We start from the raw sequence: 10,270 nt of genomic DNA on the forward strand, positions 1-10,270 counted from the left end.
TGTATGCTAATGCCCGTGTTCACGTGTGATCTATCGTGCAGCCCCACCAGCTTGTGAAACTCATTTAGATCCCGGGGCTCAGGTAGCCTTAAAAATACATCGAGCTCTTCCAAGGAGGCCGGGCGGGCGCCTGGGCTTCATCAACTTCCTAGCCTCGTGCTCTGGGGATGCAGAGAAACGCCGCTTTGGCAGCCACTCCTGCTTCTCATTCATTTCCCCCTCCCTCGTTCCGCGGGGAGAAGCGGAGAGCGGGCTCGGAGGTGGCCCTCGCTTCTCCGAGATGGATTTTACTCCTCTCTGCCCCGCACGATATTAAATTTACCGTGCCTAACGCTGGGGTGTTGCTCCTACGGTGGCCACCGAACGAAATGAGGGTCACGAGTGTTTTCTCTTCCAGCCCACCCGTTAAGCAACAGGTTGTAATTCCCATCCATACCCAAATTACCCCACCTAATGCCCCCCTTCCCCCCGTGACTTTAGCCTTTGGCCTGTGTTCAGCCTTTTACACTTGCATTTTATTGTCAGGCATCCTAGCAGCAGACTGTTCAGGTTGCAAGTGGAGCCTAGCAGAGAGTTTTTCAGGTGAGTGGCTTTTTGTGGTGGTAGTTTTGGAATTAACGGGATTTAGCTGTCGTTGGCACTGCCAACTCATTCCTTGAGGTTCCTGACACTGTGGTGTTTCTCGGGGGTGAAAGGGCTGTGTCTATCTCTCTGTCTCTCTTTTCTGTCTTTCCCCCCTTCCTTTCACGCTTCTAAGGGGCAGATAACAAACGTTGGAGATACGGATTTATATTTGGAGAGATGGATTTTATATTTGGAGACATGGATTTATATCGGAGCATCTCGTGGTGGCCATCTCCCCTGCTGGACCCTGGCCTGGCTGCGGGGTAGAGACGTGCACGCCTGCGGGGTTAATGTCTTACAGCCCGATCCCGTTAGCCCCATGCAAGCTGAGCTCTCTTCTAAGTATTATTTAAGTAAAGAATTAGTGAGGAGGCCGGAGCTGGGCTCAGCGTGCAGCTTAATAACCCCCCAAGCAAGGTAACGGCTGGGGCTGCGGGGTGTTGTGATCTTTGGATTTGTTAAATTCATTTTTTTCAAGGTCACGAACCCAACGCAGGCGTAAAGCAACGGCAGGAAGGGAAGAAAACCCCACAGCTACACCTTCAACACCCATCGGTTTTAAGAAATGATGGGCTCAAGGTAGCAGAAACCCGAATAAAGTCGTAGGTTGTCTCCCACAGCAGAGGGAGGTGGACACGAGAGCTCGTGTGTGCGCATCCCTGGCCATGCACATCCTTGCACTGTATTTGATTTCCAAGGATGCCCAGGGTGTAATTTCTGCAGAAACTCTGCCAAATAATGATGTTTCATTAGCATAGGTGATATTTTAGTACCACTTTCAATTCAGATCACTTCTAAAATGAGTTTTAGTCGTTCAAGCTCAAGTAATAACAACGTTTTATCCCTTCACATGGTTCTCTGCCTTCATTCTCACAGTAGTCTTTAATAAAACCACGCAGAAAATACAGAATCCTGAAGGATTTAAGGACAAGAATCACTCTCGACGCACAATTCTTCCTCTGGAAGAGACTGCGTGGATGTTAGCAACACAGCAGGCAACTCCGTAAAGAATTTATGGCAAAATAGAAGAGGGAATCCCCATTAGGTGATGGCCCAGAAACATTAAGGTGCTGCATTGCCTCCCGTGCAACCACCAGGTTAATACCTGACGTATCATCAGAGGAACAGACTCCGAATCCCTTCTGAGGGCTTTCCTGCCTCCAGTTTCTTTTTTCTCTGGAAAAGCTCCCAGCAAGCAGGCTGCGAGAGGGGCAGACCCCGCGGGGAGCAGACGTTAGGGGCTGCTGTCCTTTCTCTATTTTTTACCTGTGTTTCCTCTCTACATTGACTGACCGTGATAGACTGCTAATCTTATCAGGTGTGCCCTTCACTCCACAGCAAAGCCAGCCGATCAAGGAAGCTTAGAAGGGTTATTCGTTAAGCTTTCGTCTGTGGAGCACGGTAAAAAAAGCTTTCATTATACAGGTAGACGCATGCATGTTTAGACTCCTCTTCGCGTGTTTGTCACCTTTCCTCCCCACCAGATTGGCTCGGGTTTACAGAGTGCCTTGCCCTGGGGACCCGCTGCTGGGGTTTGAAGCCTGTGTGAGAAGCAGGCTTGACCAAATCCAGCTTTATTCTGCCCAGGTCCTGCTCTCCAGCTCTAAAATCACCCTCGGTGAGGAGAGGGAGAGGCAGCTTGCCTTCCGTAGGGCACAAGAGCCAAAAGCACCAAATTAATCCATCAGGATACCAGGCTGGTGCTCCTTTCCCCTTCACCCCTCCACCCTCCTTTTAATATTAAAAAAAAAAAAAAAAGAGGAGGGGGGGAAGCAAAAATGGACCAAAACTGGGGATTTTCAGCTCCGCTGAAACCCAGATGGAACGGAAGGCCCAGCGTTCCCCATTGATCCCTTCCGACGTTAAAAATGATTGTCGATTTTTCCTTGTGTTGCTCTCCTGGCCGTAGATGATTGCAGGTGGAGGACTTAAAGGGCTGCAAGGACAGCGATGCGTGGTGCTGGTGAAGCGCCGCCGGTGGAGGAGGTTTTGTCCCCACTGCTCGAAGACTGGGGGGTCGTGGCTGGGCCAGGGGGGCGAGCCTGGGTGTCAGAGGAGATAATTGTGCGGACACAGCTCAGTCCCTGTCTGTATGTCACGTAGTAGCTTGGGGACTGAGCTTTTTGTCAATCAGGATCCAGCCCCGCTGTTTATTTTTGGCAAAGTTTTTGTAATTGCAGAAAACAAGCAAACAAAAACTTGAAAAAAAAAAAAAAGAAAAAGCACAAAAAAAAACAAAAACCACAAACAGAGCAAACAACACAAAGCAAACCCCTAAAAGCATCCTAATCCACTTCAGGGCTCTCGCCAAGTGGGAGCGGTGTCCTCTAGATCCTAATTTCGGGATGAGGACCGGGCTCGGGTGTTCTCTTGGCCTGTGCCTGGAACAATTTGGGAGGCACCCACGAACCAGCCCTGAGTGTCCGAGTGGTCCCTTGGTGAGGCTGTTTTGCCTTCCCCTCCCACAGAGGCAGGACCAAGGACTAAGGGAGATGAACCCAAAGGCATTTGGGGTCTTGGCTGAGCTGGGACCCTTCCCTCCATGTAGAGAGGACGAAAATCGAGGCGTGTACAAGACGTTAGCATTGTCTCCTGTGCTTATCTGCTGGTCTCAGGAAGAGTCGAGGCGGCCGTGCCTCTTCTCTGCTACCAAAATTCAAAATTCAGGTCCCTTGTTGTGGTTTTGACCTGAAAGGGATTGAAAAGACGGATGATGGCTGACCTCGAGCTGTGCTTGAGGTTGGCAAGCAGAATAAGGACAGGGGCTTCTCTCAAGTTATCGTTTGATGGAACGTTTTTTTTGTTCAAGCTGTGGCTGTTGTGTGCCTGGAAGGTTCTCCAAGCTTAAAAATCCCTGCCTGGACTTCTTGAGACTTGTCAGTAAGGCGTTTCTCATCGTGGAAGCCCTTCCAACCATGGTCTTGTTGGAAGAGATCGAATTTGAGGTAGACACTGATCCTCCAGCAATTATTAGGAGAGAGAGGCACGCTTTCAGAGGACAGCTCATCTTAAAGTAGGTGCCTTAATGAGATGTCTTCCTTCATCACCACTGTTGGACCCTCTTAAATGCTTGGTTTTGAGTGAAACCCCATCCACGGTGTCACGTCAACACCTTATCTTGAGGAACACGTATTTTGCAAACGTTTTTCCTCCATAGTCAGGGATTTCATCAAGAAACCCCTCTAGTGCCAACTGATTTGGCCACCGTGTCCTAGCACGGTCTTAAATTTGCTTGGCTGGTGACTCCCAGCTGTGAACCATCGCTTCTTTACACCGAGTGGAGCCTCCAAAATCTTCATTTAACAGGCTGGAAGGGAATTCAAGTGGTTGCTGGCTCTAAAAATGGTGTTTCCCCACGCAGGTCGATCCGGAGCTTCCCAAACTTCTGGTTAATGGTTGGCTTCCTCCCTACCCCCAATACCTCCTGCAGCTCTCATGCTGCACTTAAAAACTCTCTTATTTTAAAAACTCTCTTATTTTTCCCTCCTGTGGCAAAGGCGATGGGGTTAGTCTCCTCTTTGCATCACTTCTGATGGATTTGTGGACCGTACTGCGTGTACAGACCCAGTGCTGTTTCAATTTCTCTCTGCTGCCCACATAAAATGAATGTTTCCTTGCTTGGAGATCTCCCCGATCCTCTTCTTTGTCCATTAACGCCCTCACACTTCTTAATTTGACTCATCTACAAGAATTTTGCCACCATGGCTTCAAAGGCGACCTCCAGCACTTCCACCCCTCGGTGTCCAAGAGAGCAGAGCAAGAGCCACCGACTTCTGCGTTCGCTGCTTTGGATCTGCTTCCTCTGCTCGGTGCCAGATCTCCAGGAGCAGACCTGCATCTGATTTTTGGCTTCTGCTGATCCCACGTGGGCTCTGGGCTCCGTTTGGAAGAAGACCACGTCCCTCCGTTGAGATCTTGGTGTTTGATTGCTAGGTTGTGTCACCTTGAATTAAAAAAAACCATGCATTGTGCTCTGCTGGGGCTCTCCAAGGTGATTTTTGGGGTCGCTGTGCATTATCTGTTCTGCCCCATCAGAGAAATCCCAAGAGCAATTATTCTGTGCTCCGTGGTGGCTCTCAACAGCAAACTCACCTCTGTTCATGGCATCCCTCTCTCAGTCTTCCTTCTCTGCCCTCCCTGAGGGTGAACCGACAAAAATCTCACCGTTTTCTCTTGCCCACCGTGCTGCCATCAGGCTGGGTCTGCGCTGAAGCTGATGCTCCAAAGGAAGAGGATTTTGCTGCTGGTGAAAGAGGAGGAGACCGCTTCCTTCCCCCAAAGTTTGGGTATTTCATGCCTCGGACCCCAAACCCTTGAGCATCGATTATCCTGGATATCTGGGGGCTGCTGAACCTCGAGGCCAGTTCCCAGAGCCCTGACTCAGCCCAGCTGCCCCCTCCTCTCCCCCAACCCCTTCCCTGTGCTTTAACGCAGCCGTTAAACCTAAAATTTGGCATCGAGGCGGCTGCCCTTGCTGCTGCTCCCCGCCAGGTAAGGTGTCCACTGGTCATTGCCTGATTTTTGCCCTCTGAATCCCGAGGTTTCCCCAGATGCAGGTGGATCCTGCTCCTCACCCTCCTCCCGTGAGCTGCAACCCCTGCTGGAGCAGCAGCGGCCCCCTTGTCTCCTTATTTATTGCTCCTTGCAAATCCCGGGGAGCTTTTCCAGCAGCCAGCAAGAAATCCCTGCAGAAAGGGGAGGCAGGAGCCCAGCCACACCATCCCCTGCGTGCTGGGAGCCAGTTTTGTGGTTTTGTGCCCTCTCCGTGCGTTATTCAGCACCTCTCCCCAGGTAGGAGCAGCTCGGGGCTGGTGCGAGCCCTCCTCCATCCCTCCCCGGGGCTTTCCCTGCCTGCACCCAGCCCAACTTGGCTTCCTTGGTGTTTTTTTTTCAGGGTCTCCGAGTTGGTTTTTCCGTCGAATGGATTTCCTGGTTTTTAAGACAATTGAAAAGGGGCTGAAATCCACGCTTTGGATTAACATATGCCGCTTAGATTAGGGCTAATCAGGGCGCGGGGCCGAGCAGATGCAGCGCGGGGCCAATCCCGGACCCGATTACAGCATCTCAGGAGTTTTAATCGTCTCTCCCCCCCCAAGGGCGATCATCTCTGCTCTAATGCACGGCAGCCTTTCCAGCCCTCGCCCTCTCTTCCTCCTTTTGGTTTGTTACCGCTCCTGCCGGGCTGGCTGCTACGTCAGATGCTGAGGCGATTTGCTTTAATCCCACACCGAAAAAAAAAAAAGGGGGGGGGGATCTGCGCGGCGCCGGCTCTCGCGGAGCCATCCTTACTCTGCCCAAGCTCATCCTTCCCCCCCAAAAAAAAAGCCCCGTTTGCTTTTTCCATCTCATCATCTTTTGGTAGAGCCCGTTTTTGGCAGCCCCAAATTCGAGGCCAGCATCTTCGAGCCGTGCAGAGGGATCGGGAGGCTCCCACCCTGACCGGTGACCCCTCGTCTTTGGGGTGGCCGCGGGGACAGCCTCACCTCGGGGAGCTGCGGCAGATTCCTTGGGGTTAGCAGCCCTACTCGCCCTAAAGGCTTAAGGCTTGTTGGTCTGCAGCGGGGATTTCGGGTGCATCCCAGGCCATGGCCCCTGCTCCGTGCCAAAAAACCCGCTTAAAGGGAGCTGCACCATGAGCCTCGGCGATCCTACTGGAGATTTGCTTCAACGGGGCCGAGTGAGCTCTCATCTCCATGCCTCATAACCTAAAACTGTTGGAAAACACCCCAAAAATTTTCATGCTTCTGCCTCCGTGACATCTGTAGGTGTCGGCATCGGGCCGTCACCCCAATAGGGTGACCCCGCAGTGGGGCTGAGCTGCACGAACCCGTAGGTGGCCCCATTTTGGAACGGGAACAACCCCTTTTGATAGGGGGGGGCTGCGAAACTTTCCCATCTGCAGATCCCTCGGGGATCCTGAGAGCTGTCAGAGAGCTGCAAAACCCCGCCGGGGTCACCCACCCGGGCAGCACGATCAGACCCTATAAGCTTTCCTGTCTGCAGGGCGAGTTATCCGAGGACACCGCGCCGCCAAATCGCGGCATTAAAACCCCTGTCCTTGGGCAGGACACGGGGCCCTGCCGCAGCAAAACCCCAAGCAGAAAAAATCCCGCTGCCATTTCGGGAAAGCCTGCTGCCCCGATCATCCCCTTGGGTTTCGTTTAGGGTTTCGTTTAGGGTTTCGTTTAGGGTTTTGTTTAGGGTTTTATTTAGGGTTTTATTTAGGGTTTTATTTAGGGTTTTGTTTAGCCCGTGCATGGGCTGGGAGGTGCGGTTTCAGGGGATGGATTTGGGCACCCCTAAAAGCCTTTTTGTCCCAACAAATGTGGAAAGTTTCAAAAACATCCTACTCATGTGCCCTAAATCACGCTTTGAGAAGCCCCCTCCCCTCCAAGGACAGCAGGGGCCAGGGGCAGATGAAGCCTGCTGCCACCCCACTATCCTCTTGCCGGCCTTTAGGGTTTATTACCCCAAAATGCTGCGAGATCCCTTCCCCTGCCTGCCATCCGGGCGCCTCCCACGGTGCCACCTGCGGTTGTTTTCTCCTTCTTTTAATCATTCCCATCACAAAGTTTTTTTGGGGGGGCGAGCTGGAACCTGGCTTGGTTTGGAGGGGCTGAGTTGGTTTGGAGAGGTTGAATTGGTTTGGAGAGGCTGAGATGTTTTGGAGAGGTCGTTTTGGAGAGGTTGGGAGAGGTTTTGGAGAGGTTTTGGAGAGGTTTGGAGAGGTTTGGGAGCCCTGCCTGGGCACCAGGTGCTGCTGTTGGGGTCGCTTTCTCGTGCGGGGAAGGATTTGGGGTGATTTATGGCATTACAGGAGATGGAAGAGCTCCCCTCTTGGCGCATTTCTTCTCTCTTTCCTCTTGAATCTTTTCGGGGCTCCCCGCTGCTCTGTGCCACCTCCTCCTGCCCGGACAGCCCCACTGTTTTGGGCTGCTGCCCCAAAACCCCATCCAGCTCACCCCACATGTGCCGGATCCTCCCTTCCCAGCATTGGGGTCGCAGTGGGGGTTTCTCTGGTTTTGTGGTCAGGGCTGAGCTCCAGCACCCCACACCGTGACCCCACGGGTGCCCTGTGCTGTCGGGGTGGGAGCCTCAACCGCTGGCTGCCCCCGAGAACCAAAACCCCACAAAAAAACCCTCGGTGCCCCCAAAAAAACCCTTTTTGGCGCCCGCACCGAGCCAGGCAGCCTCACCACCCTCACCCCTTGGGCTGGGAGGGAGGGAAACCACACTCGGGGATCCGACGCTACCGCACCTCACCACCCCGTTTCTCCTTTTTTTTTCCTTTTTTTTCCTTTTTTTTTTCCTTTTTTTCTTTTTTTCTTTTTTTTCCTTTTTTTTCCTTTTTTTCCTTTTTTTTCCTTTTTTTTCCTTTTTTTCCTTTTTTTTCCTTTTTTTCTTTTTTTTCCTTTTTTTTCCTTTTTTTCCTTTTTTTTCCTTTTTTCTTTTTCCTTTTTTTCCTTTTTTCCTTTTTTTCCTTTTTTTCCCTTTTTTTTCCTTTTTTTTCCTTTTTTTTTCCTTTTTTTTTCCTTTTTTTTCCTTTTTTTTCCTTTTTTTCCTTTTTTTTCCCCTTTTTTTTCCTTTTTTTCTCTCCGCAGGCCTCGTCCAGATCCCCGTCAGCATGTACCAGACCGTGGTGACCAGCCTGGCCCAGGGGAACGGCCCCGTGCAGGTCGCGATGGCCCCGGTGACCACGCGGATAGCGGACAGTGCCGTCACCGTGGACGGGCAGGCGGTGGAAGTGGTGACCTTGGAACAGTGACGGGTGCCCCGCGGTGCCAGGAGCGTGGCGGTGATTTTTTTTTTTTTCGTTCTCTCCTCGTCTCTTTAAAAAAAACGCGAATGAAATTTCCATTTTTTTTTTTTTTTTAAGAAAAAAAACACACACAAAAAAAAAAACAAAAAACCCCGCGCCTCTCCAGAGATGAAATCAGGTGGCGTCATCGAGGAGTCTCCCAGCTTTGGATGCGAAGGGGTTTTTGTTAACCTTATTATTATTATTATTATTTTTTTTTTTTAAAGGAAAAAAAAAAAAAATGAAATAGCAGAGGGTGTGTGTGTGTCAAGTGCATTTTTATAGCGCCGCTGAGCTCGTAGGAGCGAGCAGCCACGTTCTGACGGGACTTTTCATTAAAAAGAAACAAAAAAAAGAAGGAAAGCAGCCCCCCCTTCGCCCCCTTTTCCCCCAAAGTGGAACGGAGCAGGGTGAGGCCATGGGGGGGGGGATTTTGGGGGGGCACACGGACGCCCTCCGGCTGCGCCACCGCCCTCCGCGCTTGGTGAATTGGGATGGAAAGCTTTTAACGTGGACTTTTATATTTAAAAAAAAAACAAAAAAAAGGACAATAACAACAAAAACATCAATTTGGAAAAGCCTCTTCTGGGGAAAACGCCTTGTGGGACTGCGGGGGGGGGGGGTGGCAGCTTCCCCCCCCCCTGGGGACAGCTCTGCCGCGGGACCACCGCCGCCGCCAGCCCCCGCTCCCTTTTTGGTGCACACTGGAGACCCGCTCTTAATTCCTCTGCTCTGGAAAACGTACCTGCCGGTTTAAATCTTTTTTTTTTGTGTATTTTTGTTGTTTTTTTTCCTTTTTTGTTATTATAATAATAATTATTGTTATTATTATTTCCTCCTGCGGGGCTTGGGAACCGAGGGGAACCGCCCCGAAAGGAGCTCGGGCTGCACCGGGACGGATCCGGGGACCCCCCCGGGACCAGCGCTCAGCCCCCCCCCAACCCCCTCCCCAAATTTCCCTTGCCAAAGAGCCACGGGGGGGGCTCAACCCAACCCCGCTGCCCCCCCCCCTGGGACCCCCGGGACCCCCAAATCATCCCCTGGGAGCCGTGCACCCAGTCCTGCTCCATGCCCCCCCCCCCCGGCACATCTCCGCCACCCAAAACCCTCCAAAGGAGGGAAGGGGGCGCGGGGGCCTTTTTGGGGACAGATCCCCCAATTTGGGGACATCCCAGCGGGCCAAACCTTTCCAACCGAGCCCCCCCCCATCTCCTCCTCCATCCCCGCGGCGCGTGCAGTCGTGCATGGTATTTAATTTTGTTGGGTTTTGTTTTGTTTTTATTATTATGACGATTTTTCAAGTGGCCATCCACAAAGTTCTCCGCGTCTCGCTCCGCCCTCGCGGCAGTTTCCAGACTCTTGTATTTTACTTTGTTTTATACGGGAAATATCAAAAAAAGCGTCCTTTGTATCCATTTCTTCTGTAACCTTTTAACGAGGGAGGGAGGGCGAGCTTGCCCTAGCGGCGGTCCTGGTTTCTCCGCTTTTGGGTATTTTTTTATTTTTTTTTTATTTTTTTTTAATTACGATGATTTATTTTATTTTTTTTTTTTAAAAATCGTCGTTGTGAAGATGTCGGTGGCTTTCACGTCCGTGTTCCTTTGGCGGTGAGATGACGTTCTCCTAGTCTGAGAGGTTTCCCCTTTCCCCTCCTCCTCCCCCCGACCCCAAAAAAACCAAAAAAACCCACAAAAAACCAAAACCAGGCGAGTAGCAGAGCATGGACCCCCCCCCCCCCCCCGTTGTTTTTCCCGGTGTCTATTATTATTGCCTCCTTCAATAAATTGTTACAGATGTGTCTACCCACGCCTCCCGCTCCTCTTTTGGGGCATTTTCCCAGGGTTTTGG

At 51.5% G+C, this 10,270-nt stretch overlaps 1 protein-coding gene across 7 annotated transcripts in view; it reads left to right on the forward strand.

Annotated features, from left to right (window-relative positions):
• NRF1 (nuclear respiratory factor 1) overlaps nucleotides 1–9,247 on the forward strand; it is a 51,216-nt gene extending 41,969 nt beyond the window's left edge. For 2 of the 7 annotated variants that reach the window (XM_072038291.1, XM_072038104.1), the window contains 3 exons: nucleotides 526–582; nucleotides 1,963–2,049; nucleotides 8,226–9,247. In XM_072038291.1, the coding sequence (XP_071894392.1) occupies nucleotides 526–582; nucleotides 1,963–2,049; nucleotides 8,226–8,389 (308 nt within the window). In that variant the 3' untranslated portion in view covers nucleotides 8,390–9,247. Of the gene's footprint in view, nucleotides 1–525; nucleotides 583–1,962; nucleotides 2,050–2,533; nucleotides 2,572–8,225 lie in introns of those variants that run through there. The other 5 variants (XM_072038260.1, XM_072038176.1, XM_072038073.1 and 2 more) reach the window with 4 other exon arrangements.
• Nucleotides 9,248–10,270: the final 1,023 nt, after the last annotated feature.

This window comes from Anas platyrhynchos, chromosome 1, assembly GCF_047663525.1.
Source record: "Anas platyrhynchos isolate ZD024472 breed Pekin duck chromosome 1, IASCAAS_PekinDuck_T2T, whole genome shotgun sequence".
NCBI classification, from domain to species: domain Eukaryota; kingdom Metazoa; phylum Chordata; class Aves; order Anseriformes; family Anatidae; genus Anas; species Anas platyrhynchos.